This window comes from Coloeus monedula (assembly GCF_965178545.1).
Source record: "Coloeus monedula genome assembly, chromosome: 6".
Lineage (NCBI taxonomy): Eukaryota > Metazoa > Chordata > Aves > Passeriformes > Corvidae > Coloeus > Coloeus monedula.
Genome location: NC_138786.1, coordinates 52942077 through 52967406, shown reverse-complemented (window position 1 = coordinate 52967406; position 25330 = coordinate 52942077). Strand labels below are relative to the sequence as shown.

Here is a 25330-nt window from a genome sequence, read left to right as displayed (position 1 = left end):
TTAGATCAGAAACCCCCCTATCTGCAGAACATTTCTGAGTGACTAAAGTCAATACTGAAACTGGTGTAGGCATGAGGCTGGAAACGTTGTGAAATTTATTTCTCTAAACCTTTCTCTGGTGTTTTTGAAATATGTCAGTCAGAAAATATTTATTCCCCTGGGAAAACTTTTGTTTTTTAAAGAAGCAGAAGTTTTTTGTATTTTTCACATGCACCCAATTAACCATTGCCTGCAGGCTGCTATTTGGCTAGCATGAGGTGTCTGACCACATGGATCATATTTACACTAGTGAATCCAAAAGTTTGTTGTTTACAAGTTCTCTATGCCTAAATTATAAATAGGAGCAACATCTAGAATGACTTGGTTCAAAGACCTGCAGCAGAATGCACGCTTACAGTTCTGCAATGCCTATGCAATCTGAAGTTACACGTCTTTAAATGTTATTATCACTCTTAAAAGTAAAATGTGCACAGAATACACCATCTTAGTGCTTTATAATGAGCACCAACACACCTGATAGTGTGGGAAATGAATCCACAGTGCAGCATGCAAAGCACCTTGCATGGAGCACATACCTCTTTACCCCAGCACGGTTTTGGAACCAGCTGGCTGCAAGTGGGCGTTGTAGTCTATGGTGGGTCCCTTCCATTATTGATGAGTTATTTTATGTATTATGCAGTGCTGTAATGAAGATGCAGTCTTTTGTCTTCCCACACTGTGTCCTCGGTGGTGCTGGGAAGTCTTGGGGCAATATTATCAAATAAAACAGGCACTGCTTTTTGAAGATGAATTCAGATGACTCCGTTTCCCAGAAGTTACACTTTAGAAAGTTACACTGAAAAACTGAGAGATGCAGGACTAGTTGGCAAAATGTTAATGAAAAAATGAACTGAATATAACATTAGAAAAAATATATAAAACCCTGTGTCTGAAATCCAGTGCACCACAATCTTCGCACACATCCTCCACTGACAGAAACCTTGCAAACACTTAGGGCATCTAATTAGGAGAGACAATGTATGGTACATTCTGCCAGTTTATCTGCTGTTTGATGAATCAATGCTTTATTCTTTTATTTCTCCGAACTGTTTTTCAAGAAACTTCCTCCCAGAAACATAGAAATGTCACTTCTGAAAAAGGATAAGAGCAGAATGACTGAAGGAATGGAAAAAGATCTCAAATTCCCAAGAATTTAGTAAAATCCAGATTATGGGAAAAGGGGCTGGAGAAATACATGACAAATAATCCACAGTGGTGGAAAAGGCAGCAGATCTTCTAACCAGAGGAAGAGGAGCAAGGAGCAATCCTTCTGACTACCAAAACATCCTCTCTGCAGAGGTAAGGCTGGGTCTGTGAAGCTGAAGGCACAGGGGCTGAACTCTGCACCCTCCATGACCTATGTCTGTATCGCATAGTTTATAAGACACTTAGAACAAGAAAATGGCTTTCTTACAAGGAATAAATAAAGAAATAAATCACTATTAGTTTTCTTCAAACCTCTCTCCTTCTATTTCAAGCTTTCCTTCAACTTCTCCCCTCTTAGTCAGATAAGGCAGCTGACCTCTAACTATGATTAACTCTGCAATGAGCCCTCTGCATAAGGCTTTTCAGCAGCTGGTGTTTACATTTAGAAATAGAATTTTCATACATTGTAAGTCAACAATAACTATCCAAGTCCCCAGGGCACAGACATCAAAAGGAAAGTGAAAGTTCACAATATGTTATAGTCACTATGTCCCAGGCAGCATTTACCAGCAGCACAGATCAGAGTCTTAATTCTTCTCCAAGAGGTACCAAGTCTTTAAGCCATGGAAGCCCAAGATGCCCTCAGAGGTGGTCACGCCAAGCCACGAAGCTGAACCACTGTCCCCTTATGCAACATGGGAACATGCAGGTGCTGCCAGCAACCAGCAGGGACTCAATGTCTGAAGCGAGCAAATAAGGAAAGAAAAAGATGAAGAATTCCTTTGCCTGTCCCCAGAAATTTGGGGAACAAGAAAGGAGAGGAAATAGTCTCATTCCTTCTCTCAGGGAAGTGTAACCGCTCACTGGGAGAAGCACTGAGTGTACAGGCTCCATTAAGCCCTGCAGAAAGTTACCTTCATTACAGGCACCACTGGCTTTCCTACAAAATTACAGCAGGGAAGAACTTGCCCATTTTAGCTTACTAATGTTCTCACATTATGTCCTGCTCCAATAACCATGCTGCCCTGCCACCAGTCATTGCATCTGGTAAATCTAAGAAGATGTAAGCCCTGAAAAACATGAAAACTCAAACAACCTGTGGGTAAAATCTGTGAAAATTTTCCGACAGTCTCCTGGGGCAGGAAGGGGTGACGCTGTGCCCCCAGTGAAACCTGGCTGTAGTCGACAAAGTAAGCTAGTGACACACTACCTTGTACCAGGTAACTTATGCCAGTAAAAGGTCTGACCTCACAAAGTGGACACCCATGAAAGATAATTAAACTGGAAGCTGTTTGTCATACTAATGGTCTTTAAATGACACCATTAAAGCACTGTAAGCAAGAGATTGGTAATGAGCAAATCAGTGTTATCATTTGCTCTCATTTTGCAGGCTGGCTCAGGACCAGCATTTCTCTTTTTGTTTGTAAAGGAGAACAGATTAAAGGGATGTATAAGAAATCAAAGTAATTAGACACATAAACAAGCTGACAGGTAAACAATTGTGATTCAGTGAGGCAACTGTCAACCCCTAAAGGAAGGATGGTACGTATTTGTAATATTATTGTGGTTTTAGTCCCATTTTATCTCATTTCGGATTACTCCTAACATAATCATTAGCATCCTTACCAAGCACAAGATGAGCCAGGTCTGTGTTCACCTCTTTCAAGGCTTGCTTTAGCCCACCCTGGGGATGTGCACTGAGAGCAGCTCCCACCACAGCACTAAGAACATGGACACGTGTGAGGTGGCCAGCCCTCCCCATGGGTAAGAGTATGAATGCATCCACTGCAGAAACACAACCAGCCAGAGAGTTTAGACTATGGCTTTTCTCCCAACTTTTGCAAACTTTGGGATGTCACACTCCTGGGAAGATACCTGCCCCAGCACTGATCTTGACACGTAACCCAGGTAAACACAGGCTGGCTATAGGATCAGATTCAGCCCATTTAACCTTTGGCATTTAAGAGAGCCCTTGGTTTAGTTTTCACTCATGCCCCATGCAGTCAGTACAGAGAGATCAGTGCATTTTAGCTTCTCTCATGAAGAAGAGGGACAGTACAGTAATTCCCATCACTGATTCATAACTCTGCTCATTTGAGGGGACCCAGCCATTTGAAAGTCAGCACAACCTAAAAATTATTTCCAACTCCCCAAAACACAGACCACTATAATTTTTTTGAACTAATTCAGCTTAATGCACCATTCAAAATCCCACACCATTACTGTGTGCCAAGACTAGTTATTTTCCCAAATGTAACAGTACCCTGACTCCACGTCTGCTGAAGATACGATGCAGTCTCACATTTTCTGCTGTAGTCTACCATGATTAATTTTAGTTTATGGAAGTGGGTGGTAGAACGAAGGGAGAAGCAGCCATGGAATCCAGAATCTATTCAACTATGGGAGGATCAGCAGAACTCAAACATCATAATGTCTCAGTGGGGAATATAGGAAAAAATGAAACATGAGAAATAGCACGTGCCAATAGTGCACACAGCATATTCCAAGCTGTAGGGCAGCAGATAGGGTTTGCTGCCCTGTGAATGTGGCAGAGGGAGCCTCTGTTTAACCCTGTGGTTTTGGTTGAGCATTTTATGAGTGTATGAGCAGTTCTGGGCATACAAATGCACCCCTTAAAGCTGCCATCCATCTGCATAAGCGCATGGGCAACGTTAATACATGGATGCATAGATATAATAAATACGTTTTTTTCCTAATGATTTTTCCATATGAAAAAGCAGACCCTAATGCAGCATGCAGGCAGCAGAATGGATGGAGTATGCAGGCAATGGCTGTGCCTGAAAAGATATATGGATATGTGTGTTTGTGTTAATTCCTATTCACATTAATTCATGCCCACAAAAGGGCTATAGAAGCCTGGAAGAGCAGATATGAAAAAACATTTTATACCTTATATCCATTATGTACTTTTGCTGTAAACTTGCATGCTGAGATCATGGCAGTAATGGGAAAACTTATGATGATATAAAAGGCTTCATTCTAATCTATTATCAGTGTGTAGCTAATATAATATTAAAGAGAAATACCTCTGGAAATAAATTTCATAATTAAAAAAATTGATAAAAATGGGTAATTGGGGAATTTGTTTCATAGAATCAGGTTTTTTTAAACAAATGCTGAAATTTTCTTTAATCCAAATTTCAGTTTTTGACAAGCTCAGATGTAAAGGATGGGACAACTGGAAATCTTTGAAACTTCTAACACCTTATGTATGAGAGAAGAAGGGTTGCTGAAGACTGAATGTTTACCAGACCATTCTTTTTTTCTCCAGAAATGAAGTTTTGTATCTGTGACCCAATTCATGTCTTTGAATGTGACAACTACAAACTCTAATTACAAACTCTTCAGCATGGACTGGATTTTAAACTGGTAAAGCATCTAAAGCACACTTTTGGTGTGCTAAGTAAATGAATAAAAAAATACCCCCAAAAAGGCAAAATGCAAATTATTGCTTACTGTATATGCATAAATTTCTCAGAAATTCAATAGGCTTTCCAAGTGCTCAAAAATACTTTCTTAAAAATACATGTTGTTCATTGCTAGGAGTAGTTAACATAAATAAAGTGTCCACTTTAAGGCAGTTTCTTGTATTTAGCCTATGAGCAATAAATTCTCATCCTGAGACTCGTGTTTCCACAAGGCACCTCCCTGAAGCAAACTCAAAATCCTGCAAAAACCTCACTCCCTTTGACTGGAGGAGACAGATGGGGAAAAAAAACCCCAAACAAATTTAAGGGCTTTTGGAAGAAAGGCAGAGTCATCAGAGACATTAAACCAATTGCTACACCCAGACCACAGTCAAAGTATCCAAATTTGGAGGTCTAAAAGGGCTGGGCACATCTGAGCAGCCAAAGAGCTCTGTACTCTTCAGACTTTCATGAGTTTAGGACTGGTGAATCTTGGCCAGATTTCCTCATGAAGTCTCCTGCTGTGGCACAACTACAGCTGAAAATGTTCAAGCTGAAGAAGGCAGAATTAAATCCTCAGTACTTCTAAATATAGCTAAGAATTTAAAATATTTCTTGATTTTTGATGACTTCTACATTTTCCAGCTTAATAGAATGAAAATAGCAAAATAAAAAATCTGAACTTTTATATTACAAGTACACCTTTTAGTGAGACATATTTGTGTATTGAAGGTTGTCAGGAGACAATCTCTCTCTGAAGAGCTGCTGTCCATCACCAGTGAACACTGCAGTGAAACCTGGATGGCAGTAAGTGATGCAAACCTTGACTCACCATGTTTGCAAAAGGAAAATAGGGCTGTGGCGTGTGTTTGTGCAGGAAAAAAAAAGAGACACCACACAAGCACTGCTCTGTTCCCAGCCCAGGAGCTGCAGAGAGGTCATAAGCATGTGACTGAGGGCAGTGCTTCATCCAGCTACCACAAACCAGAAATGGGTTTTCACTGAGAAACCAGGACTTTATTTTGGGCCTGTGTCAAGCTAATGCAATGTCAAATTCACAGAAGAGCAAACTTCACCACAAACTACTTCTACAGTCAATATAGTATCCAATGACCAAGGTGCCACACACTCCTCTTTTGGAAAGCCGACCCACAATGGCTGGAGCTGGCTCAGCACACTGGAAATACCAGCTCCGAGTCCTATCCTGTAAGATTTTGCTAACTTGACTCTAGCTTCTGTTTATGTTAAGTTTTATTCTGCCACCTCATATGTAAAACAACACATATACAGATCCACATAAATCAGTGGGGCTACCTGCCTGCTGAAGCACTCCCAAATAACTATTGATTTCCTATGGTGAGTTAAGGCACCATGAAAAATGAGCAGAAAGGGAAATAAAATCTGGAAACATGTACAATTCATACCACAGCAAATGCTGATCTAAAGGCTGTCTACTGGAAGCTAAGGTTTTTTATTATAATGTGTTTTATAATGGCATAATATCCAATACAACCGCACTAGGTGATTGGTAACAAGCACTTTAAAATGTCACAGATATTAACAGAGATTAATTTACCTCCATCTTGTGAGTTCATGATATTCAGAGCAAACAGCATTGCATTGGAGAACGTGGTAGCCTCTTCTTTGCTTGCAAAATTCAAGCCATAGACCTGCCGTGCGTCGCGCCATTGATGAAAGGTAGGGGTTGCTTGATTGTACTTCAGTCCTTTCACAATTGAGTAATTAATCACTACCTGTGATTTGAAACAGAGGGGTAAGGATTAAAAATAGTTCTGTTTTCAGTGGGAAAAAACCACCCAACCCTTGTGTAAAGGTTACCTAAATGGGTAGAGGCAGTTCCTATGGCAGCTCCTACATGGCTGCATGGTAAGTCAGCGCTTGTTTCGATGACAGAAGACCCGCATCTGGCGTGAGATTTACAGCAGTTCAACGCAGCCCCGCAAGCCAGTTTTGCAAAATCTATTACCTGCTTGTGTTTTCTACAGCACCTCTACAGGATGCAGCTGTGCAGATGCTGCAGACAGCTGTCAGGAGCTAGCAGCCAGTGCCAGCAGCTGTTTCCATCTTTTGGAGGATGATCATGCACAATTGTTAGAAAAACAGCTCTTGGCACTAACCCTACCCTATAGCACATAAATGTTTGACTCATTGCACCAGTTTTGCCTTCCTCCTCCCATGTGCCTGATCACCAGCAGCTTCTTGTGCTTAGACTTTTTCTTTAGAATCAGTCAGGCAATGACAAAACCAGACAACCATTCCTCTCCCACCTTCTCTCTTGCTGTACGTGTGCGTTCTCCAGGGAAGGGGTGACTGCAGCAGAAGGCTGTTTCTTTTGAAATGTAATCTGCTAAGTAGAATGCCCTGTTCATCCCTGAGCAGAGCACAGGGACACCCAGCTACACAACACAGCTGGGATCCAGACAGAAACCTTCAATTTTAAAGTGTAGATGAGGGTGGACAGGCAGGAGTGTCCACTGCACCACTGTACCACTTTGTACACAGAATTTATGTTAGAGGTGGTTCCCACATACCAGAAAACCTTCCAATACATGTTTTTTGCAGTCTGACCAGCACTTTGGAAAGTTTTCTGTTAACGCTATGATTGCAATTAAAAAGCTTCAGTGTATTTAATTCATTCAACAATATTTTTGTTAGATGACTGACAATTCTTAATTATACAGGCAGACTTTAAAAACTAATTTCAAAGATTAATGACTCCTAGCTCTGAGTTTTAAATTTTCAGTGGGTTGCCAGTTTAAATTGGCAGAGAAACATTAGATGAGCACCTAATAAGGAACAAATTGTTTTACACACGTTAGTATTTTTGAAGGATAACACTGTCTCATTGATACAGATGTCTTGTAACTTTACTATATTAATATACAAAAAATTATGGAAACCGTAGCACGAAGCAAAGAAGCCACTACACCCCTAGATAATTACAGATATACTCTTATTTCTAGGATGCATTTACTTACTGAGCCAGCATTAGAGAGTGATGTAGAAGATAGTCTTTGAGTACCTGGTCTAGCTCTAGACAAAAATATGATGGTCCAACAGTTGTACTCAAATGAGTATCATTATTAAGGCTCCATGAAAATGCACTGAGAAGCAATCAGGCCTACACTGCTTTTTTGGACACGTTTCATTGAGATTCCTGACCAGTGAGCCAAAGGAAGATGCAGCCCTACACTGGGTACACAGGCTCCCAAGAGTTAGTCCCCTAGAAATGGGAACCGTATCACCAACATGCTGCGTGGGAAAACACCCACACCAACCAGAATGAAGTGGAAACCGGTCACAGCAAAGGCATTGAACTTCCTCTTGTATTTGACAGCTTGCATAGCCTTTTTTCTTTGAAAAACTGTGACATCACCCCCATTCTTCCACTGAGCATTGGGAGAGCCTGTCCAATGTTGCTCACACTCAGAGAGTCTCTCGAGCATCAAGTAGACTCATGCCTGGATTACTAAACCAACAGTTTTAACATGAACCAGTTTTTAAGTCTTCCAACCCTTTTCGAGTAGATTAACCAAGGAAGGCACAGCCAATGTATTTGAGGAAATGTTTAGAAAGATTGTGAGCTTCTACCAGGCTTTCAAAGTGAGTCTTTCTCACCTACTAACAGAAATCTCCGTTTCAAAGGACACCACTGTCAAAGCCCAAAGAGCACCAGAGGGTGCAGTGAAGCTGTTCAACAACTAGGCCAAAAATTGTGTCATGGAAGTCAGGTAAACTGCTCAAAACCTGCTTCCCCAGAACACTGACCCAAGGAACTCCAAGGATCTGCTTTGTTCTGAAGGTTAGATCCCCTTAATTGAATAAAGACAGAATTTGAATGTTGACCTTCAGTTATCATCAGGATACCCGCACATGTAATACCTTGTCTTCAAACTCAAATCAGAGAGTTTAAAACTAGGAAATGGAACTTAAAATAGCCAGAGTTTGATTTTTACCTCCTTTGGCTCGTGTTTATAGAAAATGGAAAAAAGAGGAGGGGACCTCCTGCTGTTGTTAAGAATAAGTGCACAAAGGTGTCTTGTACAGATGGTGTGGAGACTCTGCAAGGCAAATGATGATAATGAAGTGCTTCAGAGCAGTAATTAAAATAAAGAAGGTCTCCCTGTTTGAAGCACAGGGTTTTTTACAGGTGCTTCTAAGGGATCTTTACTCTATAGCTTCGTCTGTCAGTAAGAGAGCACATCTGCCAGGCTGAGCAGACCAAGAGTTCATCTTTTAATCTTCAGTTTGCAGTCTACAATAGGTGAATTGGAGAAGCTCACTGGAAATCTTGCAGAAATAAATAATGGATTTGTTTATGACAAACAGTTCTTCCGATAACTCTTCACCTAGAATTTGACTTAAAAGCTGAAACGACGACATTTTATATGCCACTGTTTTTCTTTTCAACCCCCTTTTAGTATTTTATCTTCCTGAAACAATGTAGTCCTGTTACTGATATAAATGTCTGTGTTGTTTTGAAGCCTGTTAAATTCTGTATTTCAATGATCTCATATGGCAAGGAGTTTCACAGACCAGTTATGCATAGCATTATATTGATACTTTTCAATGTTCTCATCCCTATAATGTTAAAAAAGAGATTTGCTTCACTTCTACCCTGTACTTCCCTTCACCCTTTCACCTCAGTTTCAGGTGTAGGCTCCCTGGGACAGGCAGGGAATTTTAGAATCTATACAAAAGCTCAAAACCAAAAAGCCCTTCCTTTTAGCTGTGGAGCTGTGAGCTGTCAGCAGTGATGGTGGTGGTGCTGAAGGGACTGAGTGGGCTTCAGGGCAACACCTGAGGTGTAAGCATAGCCAGGATCATGGGAAGAGTTCCCACACAAGTCTCACCACCAATATGTACTTGCTTATTGAACCAGGACAAGAGAATTGCTTGTTTCTCCAGAGCATGAAATGGTTCAGCAGGTTGTTACCAGCTTGGGCCCTGCCATGCTGCCAATGCTCAGGCTCATCTTACAGGGACCAGACACAACTGCTAAACCAGGGAGGATATAAAAATTGCTACAGCTGAGGCCAGATTCTTTACTTCTATAGGCAGGCCCAAACCTGATGAACTTCTAATAAGTTACAACAGTGATTATTGGTTCTTTCTTTTTCAAAAACTGTGGTTAGCTTATATCCCAGGAATCCCGTCCCTGCCTCAGTTTTGGCTTGGGTTCACATGTGAAATGTCTCACCTTCCCCAAGGCCCTGTTTTTACATTCACTTCTCAGCCACATGAACACACCAGCCCCTCAGGAGATGTGATTCACTTCTGAGTTGCACCCTTCTCCCTGCCTGTTTGTTCAGCATGTGTCTTTGGTTGATGAGATCATGCTGAGCTGACATCACTTGATGTAAAGTCCTAATTTTATACCCTCAGTTGATCCGGACTCTGGACGGGGGAACTACTTCTTTTCAGCTAAGCCATAAAGATGGACTACTTGTATGTTTTTAGCTTTGTGAACTTCTTGCATGGCGACTGAAGCTCACACACGTCACCTTTACAACAGGCCAGGTGACAACAACAGCTGGCAAGTTGCAACATGGGTGTAAAATACATGGTTGCAACTGTTTGGCTTCAAGAATCACAGAATCATGGAATTGCTAAGGTTGGAAAAGACCTCAATGAACATCGAGTCCAAAATGAAGGCCACAAGGGAACATCAAAGCTCATGACGTTAAGCGATTGTAACACTGATCTGGCCTTAGCTTCAAACCACTTCTGGCCTCTGTGGCGACTTCAAAGCTTCAGGACTGTACTTGTGGTTTTCTGAAGGCTCCTGCTCAGGCCAGCATGAACCTCTGCAAGGCTGCACTTTGTGCAGAGCAGAAAGGGGAGTTCAGGTACAGCTGCCACACACAGTGAGCACCTCACCCAGACACACATCAGAACGAGAGCTGGGGGCCACTTCCTGGGGGGAGAACGATGCTCCAGTTCTGCTACTCTACAAACCATATTTGTCTGTGATGAGCTTTTCAGACACTGTCAGCTAGAGAAGGAGATAAGGAGATAAGGAGATAAGGAGATAAGGTAAGCAGAATGAGAAGACAGCATCATAAGCTCCAGCACATGCACCAAAAAAGGGCTAGGAAACAGAAAGGCAGCTAGAGAGAGACAAGACAAGGAGTCTACAGAAGAAGATACGTAGAAAATGAAAAAGCAGATGAAAATTAAAGAGAGATATTATTAGAGGTGTATTATAAAACAACAAAAATTAAAAGGGAAATAAAGGCAGGCAGGGATGAAGCCATGAAGACTACTCTAGTCTGTGCCTTGCCAAACAGTATGTAAGAAAAGTTAGAATTGTTTCTCCATGGCATTGTTATATCACATATTTTAAACTAGTTTCTCAACTCTTCAAAAATCGGTGTAGCTTCATATGTCAAATCACATATTAGCTGAAGATTGGTCCTTTTCAGATAAATATGTATTTTCTAGAAAATCAACAGCTTTACTAAAGCCTCAGTTTCAGTGAGATTTAACAGAACCTGAGAGCAAGCATGAAATGGCTTGAACAGAGAATTATTTTAACTGAAATTCATTTCTGTTCTCTTTAAATGCAAATACTTAGCAAGCCTAGCAAGCTTGTGATTCCATGTGAGACTCATATAAAATAGATTAAATTCTGAATCTTGAGACTTTCAGAGTGTTTCTTTGAATACTACTATGCTACACTGTCTTGACTTTGTTCATAATACTGGATTTTTGCAATCATATTTAAGATGAACACTTTGTTTCAGGCAGTTTTAAATGACTAAGGTAACCTATACTTTCTATTTATTTGAAAGAGGGTTTTTAGTCTTTAAACTCTAGAAAAATATATTCTTCTACCTGTTTCCTTCTGAATTGAGATGATTTTTAGATAACATACAGCCTCTTTATAAATTGGAATGTTTGCAAGCAAATAAAATATTACAGTTAATGCAAAGCATGTTCAAAGTGCAGCTTAAGATTTGACATTTTAGTATGTCCTACTCTTTAAACTGCATACGCTGATTAAGACAGACCTCTGGTACTTAGCCTCCCTTACATGTTGACTTCATGACTTCTGCTTGTTTTACACCAGCTATTCAGTCCCATCTTAGATTGCAGTCACATGAAAATAATTTACATTCACCTGCTAGCAATGTAAAAGTGCTAGTATGGCCTAGGACAAAGCAGCACTGACCCTTCACAACTGACTAAGAAGCCATTGTATTTCATTTCTTTTTGAAAATATTTTCTATTTCTGAATGGAACTACATTCATATATTGCCTTTGCTCTACAGAGAAGGATAAAACCAGTCACAAAACTTTTGGCTGATGTTTCAGAAGTGCACTGCAAGGAGCTGAAAACCACTGCACTCAAAGCCCACCTATTTTTGTTCTGCTTTTCCTTTTATAGAATGATGACTCTGTATATGCACGGCATAGCAAAGTCATTACCACTTCCAGTAAGCAACCTGAGTAACTCTTCCAGTTGGCCCAAGCATCTTTACAGCCATCAGCTGAGGATCATCTGCTTTTCCATAAGCAGATCAATCCATTCAACATTTGTGGCAGCTGAGAGGTGATGATGCCCTGGCTCCTGCTCTCCAGGTTGGCCTGATCTGGCTCAGTTTGGCTGGACTTATCTGGCCCCTGCCCATCTCTCACACCAGCAGCAGTGCTCACCTCACCTTCCCAGGAGGCAACACCACTCCTGAATCAACAGGCAACCAATGGTCCACTTTTTCCTGATCCTTGTGCCCCATAGAGGGCTTGAGGTGAGCACAAGAAGTGGGCACTGCCAACCAGCCTCATGCCAGTGCACAAAGGGAGCCCTCAGCTCTGAAATTCCTGCTCTAAAATGCAGGTATTGCACTGCTACTCAGCTCAAGTAAACTTCTGTTTAGGGTCTGATTGTGACACTGGGTCAGGGAGCTCTGATGGCATGTGCTGCCCAGCACACCACAAACCAGGCTGTCAGAGCCACACCGTGGCAGCCCTGGGCTGAGCATCGTGCTTTGGTGGCCAACGGGGTTCTGATCCCAGTTCTGATAATCTAAATCCCACATAACTCCTTTAATACCCAAGGAGGTCCTGCAGAATTAGTCCGCTGTAAATCAGATCACAGTGTGCACCTAGGATTTTAAAGTGCATTACAAGGAACTAATTGCTTATCACAGTAATGTAATAACCACACTTTGTGGGACAGCAGCACAGAACAATTGATTTTTATTTGTATTTTTAATATAGTACTAAAAACTAAGAGTAATTTGGGGGGAGCTGAGAGCAAAACCTGCAGAGTGAATAAGACTCATTTCACAAGAAAAAATGGAGGGGGGGAAATAACATTCAAATCTCTTTGGCATCTACCAAACATTCTTTTTTCAAATAAGCAGTAATAACTTATGATATATTCTGTGTGCAAAAATTTATACAAAATCTAAATGACTGGAGTATGAACAGGCTAGTAGGCGCCTTGCAGGGTGCAGGAAATGTTGCATTAGGTATAGAACTGAGGTTCCCAAATGAGATCAAAGGTTAATTTACAGGAAACTTGATACAGTTACTCACTTGTTGATCCTGCAGTTTAACTCCAACTACCCTGAAGGTGTTCGTGGCTGTATTGTGGTATATGTTGATTCTGCTGAATCCCTGCTGTCCAGGTTTGATTGGTACCCATTTCTTACTGGTATCGTCATAGACCATAACTGAAGCTCGGGCTTGGCAAATACTCTGTTCACTGGGGAGAAAAAACCAACAAAATCAGGAAAGAAAACAGTGAATTTACTGCTTATTACTTAAAACTTCTGAAGGAAAAAAACCAACAGAAACTATCAGTACTACTTACAACATATGTTTTATACGACATCTGCTAATCCTTTGAATGCAATCTGTTAAATTAAAGCTGACATGTATGTGTTCACAGACTTAAAAAACCTCTTGTATGCTGCTGTTTTGAACCGATAATCTATTTTATATAAAACATTAATCCCCGAGAAATAACCTGCATCACATAAACATTATGAAAACTGTCCAACAGTATGAATGCTCTATTTATTTTATGCATCTATTGGCAAGCAAAGCCTTTCACATTTGCATGAAAACCCACCATTATTTTACAGCTTACTGACAAAACAAACATGACACCCACAGCTGAGTTATACATTTAAAATTGGGAGCCAGCAGACCTTGAACCAAAAGCCACGTTAGGTAAACTGAAGAAATCAATTAAGTTAATCCAGCTGATGCCTAATACCCAGACCCACTGACGCACTTGGAAGTCCCAGAATACATGGTGCAAAACACACAGGAATGCTTTTTTCCTTCATCCTAGCAGCAAAGAAAGTGGGGAAGGGGAATCCACGAATGTGGATGCATGCCAGCATTAAAGTACATAAACATTATTTTGTATAGCGTTAATAACTATTTTTCTCCTTTATATTCACAGATATTCCATAATACATTACCTTTTATTAGTCATATCCTGACTAATATACATATAGAGAATCATAATAAAACACACCCTTCAGGAGCAATAAATGCCACTGGCAAATGCTGTGACATGTCAATACAGGCCAGAATTTCAGTTCCACTCTCCTGACTTCCCAGCCACTTTTCTTATATCAGAGGAAATAAAAGTCCCTTATATGAAGAAAAAAATGAATCCTCCAAATGTTGAAGATTTGAGATCTTGAAATGTAACATGGATTTTCAACAAGCAAATAGTGCACTTTATGATGCATTTATGATTCAGTTAGTGCATCTAAATGGAATTGTTGAGATCTATGTCCTGCAAAAATTCTAAGTTCATGACTGTCCTGCTAACTTTAGACCTATATATAGGTATATATACCTTCCTTCCTTAGCCCAAGCCATATTAAATAATGTCCAACAATGCAATACCAAGTGGTTAATCCGCTTTGCACACAAATCCTTTTCCCCCTTCTTGGTTTGCTTTTGCCTCCCCAGCACACACACACACACACACACACAGACGTACAAATAAAGGAAAAGCTCCTGGGTGATGCTAAACGATATTGCTGCACTGCCACAGTGCCAAATTACACCACTTGTAAATTATACCAACTGCTGCACACCCAAACCTGCCTGACCCCATCACTGTCATCATTTTAATGAAAGGGGGCAAGTTACTGCAAGTATTAAGAGGATCTGGGTTGATTACAGCAGCAATTTTCAATCTTTTCTGATTTGTGGGTCTCAAACAGATTTTCAAGGCAGATGTATCCCCCATGGTACACTAAAGCCTACTGACTCTGGCTTGTTTTGTCAATCACTTTGCACAGCCTTCAGGTAGTCCACAGACCTGCTCCAGGCTGTGGGTAAGAGCCTGGAAAGTCCTCACAGCATTTACAGAGGGAGCAATGATGCTGGCAGACATCTCTATGAAGAATAAGGTAGGAAAATTCAGAATAAATTGTGTTTTTATTGCGTATCATAGAAACAGCTAAATTCTGTTACCAGAGCAATATATTCAGATCAGAAAGACTAAACACTATTTTATTTATATTGTTAAGAATTCGTAAAATCCAGCTCATCCACCAGTTGTTGTTGCTTTGCGAGATACCTGGAGAACAGCTGTGCCTTTGCTGATGTACTTAACCAGCAAACACCTCTCCCTCCTGCTTTTTAAGGTAAGCTAATGTCTTGTGGCAGCTCCTCCATATCTGACGTGAGCAGCTGAGGGATTTGAGCTCCTTCCAGCCTGCCTAATCCTCCAACTGGTGCAAGAGCTGCAGCCTGGCAGCAGCAGCAGCATTGCCTGCATCCTCCAGACCTGCTGGGGGATGCTCAGTCTGCCTTGGATTCACAGATGGGGAGCATGGGAGAGAAATATACCAGCAGAAAGGCAGGTACACTGGATTACCTTTGTCATATGGAAGTGGAAAGGCTAAAAATAATCCCCAGTGCAGTCTCATGGATGGGTGGTGGCCACCTACCTGTCTTTGCTACCAGGCGTCTTGTATCACCTGCAGCTCCAGAGGTGGGGGGAGCATCAGCTGCCCAGGGCACAGCAATCCCCTGACTAGTGAGCCATGGGCTCCAGGAGAATATTGTCCCTGGGAGAGTCACACTCAGCCATTGTGACACCATGTCCTTCTCCTCAAGCCTTGTCAAGCAGTACAAGCCTTGCTGTACAGTAAAGTAAGCAAGAGCATGTGTCTGGCTCCATCAGAGCAAGTCTGGAACCCAACACTGTCTCCATTTCAGATGAATTTTGGAATCCACAATTACCACAAGCTGCTAAATCAGTCAAAATTAATTAAATTATCCTTACTTACAACGAAGAGAATACACCTAACCATCCAGACATGAGGGCCTTAACATGGCACTACTCATAATGCCATACCCAGATCCCAGTAGGTACAGCAACTTTGCCTTCAGGCTTTGCTGCCAAAATCAGCAGCAAAGGACCTGCTACCGTCCTGTGACTGAAACACAGATACAGACCTCAGGAGCAGAGTTTGATGCATGACAACCAATTGTTACTGTAACATAAAGCCACAACACATCAAACTCAATCCCTGCTCTCCTTCAGTCAATGGAAGTTTTTCATCATTCATTTAAATGGAAACAGGATTGAGCCTGTTATCTGGCCTCCAGTGAAATAACAGAAAGGAACATAAAACAGCACATGAGGGGAATCCTTTCCTGCAAAGCACTTCATCAATCTTTCAACATCCAAAATGCCTCTAGAGACCCATTGCTAGCTTGCTGTCTCACCCTAAATGGAGGCGTAACTCTTTATCCTGAAGACTTCTTACTCCTCCTATGCATAAAAGGCACAACTATCCCACTTCTGCTTTAAGAGACTTCTCTGAAAACAGCCCAGAAAATGTTCTCTTTATAAAGGTCACTGAGAATCTCTGTATTACTCTCTGTACATTATTTTAAGCACAAATCAAGCACCAGTGGTTTCACAAAGGCCCAGCAAAATTTTTAGTAATTTTTAGGACCATACATCACTGATACTGACATCTACTACATGTGACAGGTAATAAATATAGAGCTTAGTAACACAATTGTGAGTAGCCACATTCCTTCTTCATGATAAGAGTTTGTTGTATATTAGTATTTATATGCAAAATTATGCTTGCAGACTTCTGGAACTTGCTTTATTTTCCTAATACACAGAAGTTACTGAAAATGTGGTATTTGTTGGAGGTCCATTACATTTCATATACCATGTCAAATATTACTAATTCCTCTATTGATACTTTATTTTACATTAACATGCAATCAGACTCATCCATGTGAGTTCCCACCATAGGTAATTATGTCTAAAAATGCATAAAAATTTAATTGTAGAGGGGTCTTAATTGCAAAATTGTTCAGGTTTGTGCACATCATGTACTCCAATGCTCTTCACTTTACTATAGGGCAGATTAAAGACATCTTCTTTAAATGTGGAGGGGAAGGGGTTCTTCCTAGGGACCCCAAATCCTAATATTCACCCTTGTTTTTTCTGAAAGCATTACATCTCTGGGATGGCAAACCTCTGCACTAGTACCCCTTGTTTGCCTGAAATTAAAGCAAATCTGCTTAGCTTTTTTCACAGGTGATATGTGAAATCAAGTGTTCATCATTGAGATTTATAGAATATTGTTTCAATACTAAAAAAATTGTCAATTTAAGCAGTTTGCAGATAATACTGTTTCATTCTGTGCGACACATTTTGACTCACTCTCATCCATCTCTTCTGTCTAGGATTCATCTTCAAGAATTAGCAGATTGGCTAAATTGGACCTAACTCTTCTTGAAAGGGTCAGCATTGCCCTTTCTTGCCCAGCCCTGGTGAGAATGGGCAGCCACTTTGATACAGTGCTGCAGGGAAGGTGCCTTCATCCTGAAGTAACATTCTTCTCCTCTTCCATCTGTTCAGAACCTGAAAAACACAGTCCTTTCTTCCTGGCTTTTACTAAATGTATGAATACCGAGATCTATAGCCAAAAAAGAGCAAAAAATGAGTATGGAATCATTAACACCAGGAATCTTCGGGAAATTACCTATATTTTTTTGTGAATTATCATGACACTTAATGTGGTGGCTTGACATGACCTGGCTGACTGCAAGTAATTAAATAGGAGGAGAAAATACAGGATGAGAGGGGGAACCAAATGACAGAAATTACTGTGGAGGTTGGTAGTGGAGGAGCCATGGATCAGATACAGGAAAGTCCTTCTGCTCCACTTTGCCTATCCCAGTGGGTTATCCAAATATACAAGCAAAAAACTCAGGTTGGAACCACAAAAGACCTGTCACAGAGAATAAACAGGAAAAAGAGAGCAAACCATAATGTTTGGAGGAGAGTCTGTGGCTCTGAAGGGTCTCTAAGGCTTCTCCCTCTTGCTCCAGACTGAGAGACTAAGTCGAATGGCCAAGCTGCACTGTGCTCCTTCACTGACCTGTTTTCTCTACTTACACGGTTATCCTCTTATGAATAAAACTTTTACAGAGCTTGGTACTGAGTGACTGAGCCACCTCTGACCAGCGGCCCCGTGCAGAGCCTGCCATGGCGCAGGGTGATCCCACCTGGACCCCCCGTCCAGCACCAAACCACGCAGAGGTCACACCTCCAGGGGCAATGGGAGAGGTTTAAAATACTTTCTCCTGGAGCCAGGACAAGGTCATACAGCTTTTGGAGGGTCACCAAATCATGCTCACAGAAGATGTAGCAAATATCCACAATTAGCTAACTTCAAACACTGAATCCTGTTGGCTTTACTCCAGCATGCCAGGTGGACCTGGAGACTTTCACTATGCTTCATATTTACAGATACAACTGTGTCCTTGTGGCAGACATTCCCTTAGCATAAACTCTGAAAGCTCTCTGATAAAAATCAAGATCTCATGCTTTGAACCTGTTATGGATCTACCTTGTTTCAAGACGCTCATGATTCTTTGGCCTTCAAAGAAGCTCTTTCTGGTATTTGTAGAAAAGGCAAACAGCCATTTATACAAACATTTACCTTATTTTTCATTTCCATCTCCCATACATCCCCCCTCAACATTTAAATTATTAATAATTACAAGTGATTTTAGACTGATCTAACCATTCTTATTGGTGTGAAAAACTGTTGCTATTACTTAGGCCCAGGCTTGTCTTACTTGAGAACAAAACCTCAGCCCAGAGAATGTGTGAGATAATGCACAAGTCATTTAACACATCTTACTCCACTTGTCCACTGAGTCTGCCACAGGAAGTCACCCTTGTGTGGTTAAACGTGACATGCCAGAAATTGCTGATGCTGATTTAGGAAGCTGACAGAATACTCTCAATGTCAGCTAAAACAGCTAATGTAAATAAAAAATCCTGTACACAGAGATATGCAATTTGTGCAGTACAGACCTGTGCTAACCTCAGAATCAGCAAGCTACAAGTCATGTTCCTGCAGCATTTTGAAGTGCACTTCAAACACTAATAGACTAATTTGCTAAACATTTTAATAGCTTTCACTTTATAAATATAATAATGACTGGGATGCAGGAAAAGTGTTTCAGTAGTAACGTGAAACAGTGGACATTTCTCTCTGACCACTGGATTTAGAGAACAAAAAACCTGAGACACCTTCTGAACACAAGACAGTCAGGTCATTCAGGCTTATATAGACCATAGCTGAGATCTGAGCTCATTACAGAAAAAGCTGCTGTAGTGCAGTGGCTCTCCAGCCTTCCCACCAGAGATTCACCACCAGCTCTGCTCATGACCCCACTTCTCCTTGGGAGACTCATTTCTCCAGCACAATGTCAGTCATACTTGTGACTCCTTCTGGGACCCCCTGTTTCAAAGCCTACTTCCCCCTACAGCCACAGTTGCAGCACAGCCAGTGTCACCATCGTTCACCTTTGTCCCAGAGCCCTGAAGGACTTCCTCAAGCAACGCAGCAAGACCTCATAGAGAAAATGCAGCATTTAGCCCCTTGATCACACCAAAGGGCAGCCCCATGGGGGCTTTACATCCAGAAAGGTGCTTTTAATCCTCAATGACATGCACATGCTTGACTGTTTTACAGCAGATATTTAAATAGTAGCAGTCACACTCTCATATATAATATGGAGGTGCCACAATGACTTTCTCCATTTGTTTTCTGAGTGCCATTTCCTGGCATCCTTTAAAAAACCAACCCATGGACCCAGTGGTCAGAGTTTCTCAATTTGTACTCTCTCCTGGTTGCCTACCTGTGCAGACAGACCTACCCAACAGTGCTGCCCTTGCCCCAGTCAGCCTGAAGTGAAGCGCAGTTCCAAGAGAAGCTGCTATTTTTTGGTCTCCTGCTCAGCTTGCACATTTACATTGAAGCCCTGCCTTTGGTACTGGGGTTTGGCTGCACTGCCAGGGGAGCCTTTTGCACTGAGCATCTGCTGCAGGTGCCTGGCCATCACCTTTCTCCACTGTTAAACTCTAGCATCTAGCCAGTTTAATATTAAATAGTTACAAGAAAATAGTAAAAATATGAAGCCTCCTTCATAAGCAGCTCTCAGAAAGACTGACGCTGTTAAATAAAGTCATGACACACCTGCAAGACAAATACATATTTTACAAAGCAGGAAATGGAAATACCAGTACCTACAGTGCTATCAAGAGTAAGAGGAACACCAGTTCACCTCCATAAGGAAGATTATTCAAAAGTTACTTTCTGTTAGGAATAAGATATTAATCTTGAATTCTCTCTTACTACACTGGCATACCCAGTGGGAACTGCCTTGTCCAGTATCTGCTGCAGATACCCACAGCAGACACATCCGCTGGAAACCAGACAAGAGACAGTTTATGAGGCACCCAGGTTGCACACTAAGCCAGGAGTTTGGCAGATGAGTTGCTAAATTTGGGAACACGCACGCAATCCTGGCATGACCAGAGAAACTTGCATAACCTTCTGTCACCCCTCAGTGCTCTTGAGCAGGGGAAAAGTGAGTAAAAATACAAAAAATTATACAGTATGCAAAACATGACTGCAGCAGAACAGATGTTTCACCTGGGCCTGACTGGGTCCAGACCAGCTCAGTCCTCAGCACTTCCAGCCCCAGTCCGTGGAGAGCCCTGACCTCTCAGTGTCCGCCACGGCACTTAAATAGCACATCTGCCAATCAGGGGAGATTTGGGGCCAGCACAGAGGCCACAGATTGATGTCCTTGTAAGCCAGCACATCTGCTTAGTTTATGCTGCTGAGACTTTTAAACCATGCGGTGTTGTTAATTTTAACCCATCCCTTCTCTGGTAGGTTCTGCAAACTGAAGCGTAAAAATTCAAATGACTCTAAGGGGAACTCCAGCTATCAGTATTTCAACTCAGCATGTTAAGAAATGCTTAAACTGATCTGCTTTGAAAAAGGCACTTCACTGAGGAAGTGGTGTGATTAAGAGAAGTGCCACTGCTGCTGGGCAGAGAGACTCCCAGAGCCAGGCCATGCCCCAGGAAACTTTTCCTTCCAAGTTCCAACAACTGACCGCTAATGAACTCTCCTAATGGAAGAACTTCACTGCTCCATTAATGCTTTGAATCATGTAAAATTTCTTTCTGTTAAGTGGGGTTCACTTTCAGATTTTACATATCACCTTTATGATACACTTTGGGAGTTCCTAAAAGTACATATCAAGTAAATGCTTAGAACTTCCTAAAAATGAGTCAAGTAAATGTCCTGGAGAAACACCAGGAACTCAATTAGTCAAAAACAGTAAAAAAGCAACTCGACTGGATCAGGTTGCTATTAATACAAACTATTTCCCTTCCCCCTTAAATTACAGAAATAAAAACAAGAAGTACCTAATCTTGTAAAATATGAATTATGCAAAACCCAAAACTGAACTGTCAAGTGAAAATACATGACTGAGGGCTCTCACTCATGGGCCAACCGCATCTGTATTTCAGAATGATACCTTAAATAAAGGCTTTGAAAGATCATAGTCATAACTAATGACCAGGAAAGGCAGACTCATAAGTGAACAGAGGAAATCAACATAATGATCTCTCATTAATGCTGGCATCACTTTGCCTTGGTTTCCCTACAATCCCAGAAGAAATGTAAATAAACCTGTGACAATTCCCCTTGAGCTGATGGAGGCAGATCAGGAATGAAGGAACGCTCGCTTCATGAAGTCAGCTTCTCCCTCACTGCCAGGGGATGCATATTAATGCAGCATTGCCATAAAAGCTTAATTACCATTTTATACAATTATAAATTATCCTACCAGGCTATAACCAAAACACAAACCTTCTGTGTTTATCACAATACATGCTCTCCTTCACATCCAGTCACATTAATTTTGGTGAACAAATTCCCTGCCAATAGGCACGGTCCCCAGATACTTACGTGCCTGCCATGGAGGAGGACCTGGTCAGGCAATCCCACAGAAGTATATGCTCAAATCCAGCACGTGTGCTCAAATCCAAATAGTCTATTTCACCTGAGCAGAAGACAAATTTGGCAGGGAGACAAGCCAAGAGTCTCTATGAAAGCTTATAACCAAAACAGGAAAGGGAAGCGCTATTGAGAGAGCAGGAGGGCAGGAAGTAACACTTATACAGCAGGGGCGGGGAAAGGACTTTAAAGAAGAAATGTATTATTTCTTATAGCTGCTTTACTGAGCAAAAGTACAAACAATATAGATTAAGATTAGATGCGCCGTCGTTGCCTCATTGGAGGCATGGATATGAAAAACTTTTTGCGTATTTTCTCAAGGCACAGGTCCACTGTCCAAGAAAAAGCAAAACCAAACAAAGCTCAGACACAGAAAAAAAACCCCTTGCTGTTATTCATTTATGGCATGGGCGTTTACACAGCGCAGAACCAAACCCAGGGGCCCCGGTGGTACCGAGGGCCCCACACTGCCTGGCAGCCAACCTGGCATCCTGCTGAGGTCCAGCTCCAGCACAAAACTTTAACTGGCACAGCACAGTGCAAAATTTTCTCTCTCTCACCTACTTTGATGCCTTTTGCACATCTGCCCACACTTGACCTGGAGCAGAGGACACAGGGTGCAGACACCAGGTAACTTCCCAAAGCACCCCACAAACTGCAGAGCTTCTCAGCTCTTGAAGAACTGCTGGAAACATGGCCAGAAGCCATGATTTTACCATGGAGGCACACAGGCTTTTTCTGGGAGTCAGCACCAGAGGCTCTGAAGTCTCCACTAATGAGTGCAAAACCTGCAGAGCCCTGAGGAGACCAGTCCTCAGGAGAGCACGATTCCTGACGTCCTTGCAGTGGTTTCAGAGTGCAACATACATTTGTAAAACCTTAGATCCCTGTTTAATATAGCAAAAAGAGAGATGTGTAAGAAATAGGGTGAATTTTGCAAGGCATACCAGCTACACAAACCCTTCAGTGCAGTTTCTGCTGGGGAGCAAGGGCTGCAAATGCTGCTCCACCTAAGCCAGGAAGCAGAGCACTTTTCACCTTCACTGTCTTTCCTGTTACAAGAGATTACTTTCATGGTCCAACTGAAAGACCTAAAGAAACTGCTGCTGAAATGGCACCGAGTGAAAACATGGGTATCAAAATCTGGCTGCGCTCACGGCTGGTAGTACACAGCCTGTTCAGCTGCTGTTTCTGCTTCCTCTGCAGAAAATCTCTGTATGACTGAAGAGTTTCAGTTTTTTGGTGGGGGGAGTTTAAAAGACAACAAGAATTAAAGTTCTCACTGACATTTAAGCACAGCTTTTTCTGTAGTGTTTTTTTTGGTTTGTTTTCTCTTTTTATTTTTTCTGTTTAATGAAGCATTTTATTATCCCTTTCTTGGGATTTCAATTTGGCTGCATTTTCCTGACACTACATCTTTCTGCTTTGAGATCTGTGTGGATGTTGGGCACTACCTTATTTCATTCAAAAAATCCTGCTCTTCATGATTTAAAATCTGACATTATTTGGAGTCAAGTGGCAGTTCTTCTGTATAGCTCACACACTGCTTATTGTAGAGTACATCAGTGCAAGTAGTACTTTACTGCATGTATTAGGAAAGGACATAACCTGAAAAATGCATCTCCAGGTAAGTACGGACACAAATCACTAATGGCCCAGATCAGCCACACTGACTCCACTGTTCTAGGCAGAAGGATACAAGAAGATGGACTAAGCAAATATTTGAGGAGCCTTTTTATTTCTCTGCTGCCATGTGCCTGAGATAGATATGATCACTGATTTGGGGGTAAGGAGACAGGACTTATGAGATAGAACAGTTTTCCTGCTAAACCAAGCAGCTATTATTCTCCTTACACACAAATATCAGCTACAAGAATATCAGCTAGAAAACCCTGGTTTAAACATTTGGTTCTCCCGAACAAATGCCTTCGAGCACACCTGGAGACTCCCAGCCTCCTCCCTCCTGCTAGCACCATGCATGCTGAAAGCACAGCAAAGAGCAGGTCACTACTGACACATCCAGTGTCACCCTGGGAAATAGTGACAGTGAGTAGGACAAAGCCCAGGGCTGCCTCTCCATGCCCTGTCATAAGCCAAATTAATTTCATTAAGCACCACAGCATACATTCCAGCAGAAGTGCCTCTAATCACCTCTTTGCATTGCTAAAATGCCTCCATGGCCCTGGACTAGACAGGGAGTACTTAGAAGGACACAGCACCCTGTGACAAATGACACATAAGACCGAGTAACTGACTTCTATCCAGTCCTCACAAAGAACCATATGCTGGATAAACAGATTATTTCAGTCATGTGTTGAGATCTGTGTGAGCAGATCAGGATTCCTAAACACAGAAGCAAGGCTTTAGTTGCAATTAAGTGAATATTCCCATAGGTTTCCAAGCAGCACGTCTGCTGGCCATGTACCCAGCTTTCATGTTCCAAAGACTCCCAAATATTGTATTTGCTCTCTTTCGTAGAGTTTCCTTACCAGATGAATCGTGATTTGTGTAAGACAATAATGTTATGTATTTTCAATCCTTAGAGCTATCGGTTAAGCCAGAAAGGTGAGTGCCTCAGCCTCAAAATGACTCATCTCCAAATACAAAACCCAGGCTATTTTTAAGAATGAAATGAAGCACTGTAGAATTTGTCGCTTATGCTATTAAAAAAAACCAAACCACAATCATAATATAAAACTGTACCCACTTAAGAATTATTTGAAGGTAGACATGATTAAAGTATTTTTTTCTTAATAAGAATGTTTCACACCTTCCAAATAACTATTTATACTTACATATCTGTTGGGCTTAGTTCTGTGTTATCCTCAAAAAGCATCGTGTTATATTGCACCAATTTCAAAATTTGCATATGGCAAGTCTTTCATTTAACGATCTCATGATTAAGAAATCTGGAAGTTCCCACTGAAACGGTACACTCAAATTTCATAAACTACGAGACAGTTTCATGAATATATGCACAAGTGATATGCAAGAGCATGTAAAATATGCAGTTATATATTCAGATTTGTAAATCTAATTTCACAGCTGTTAATAGTCTTTGAATGTAAGACATTTCCTCATACACTGAGATTTGCAACTGTTAAACATGCTGATGAGACAAAAAAAATTCCTTGTCCTCAGAACGTTTAACCCTGTATGTTAATATATGCTCTTGCTCTCACAAATCTCTTTTTTTCCATGCTCCCCACTCATTTGAAAAGAGCAGGAGAGAAATGAGAGAGAAGAGTAGAATACACTCACTTACTACTATAAGAACTAAAATTGTGCAGTGAGGTGAGGTGCCAGCTGCCACTTCAACAGCCAGACAACTGATCCTGCACTGAG

General features: G+C 41.4%; 1 protein-coding gene across 1 annotated transcript in view; it reads right to left on the bottom strand.

The window, feature by feature from the left end:
* EVL (Enah/Vasp-like) overlaps positions 1-25330 on the bottom strand; it is a 146961-nt gene that overhangs the window by 55791 nt on the left and 65840 nt on the right. Inside the window, exons 2-3 of the mRNA XM_082283920.1 lie at positions 13179-13347; positions 6190-6367 (exon numbers count right to left, since the gene is read on the bottom strand). Coding sequence (XP_082140046.1) covers positions 6190-6367; positions 13179-13347 — 347 coding nt within the window. The remainder of the gene's footprint in view (positions 1-6189; positions 6368-13178; positions 13348-25330) is intronic.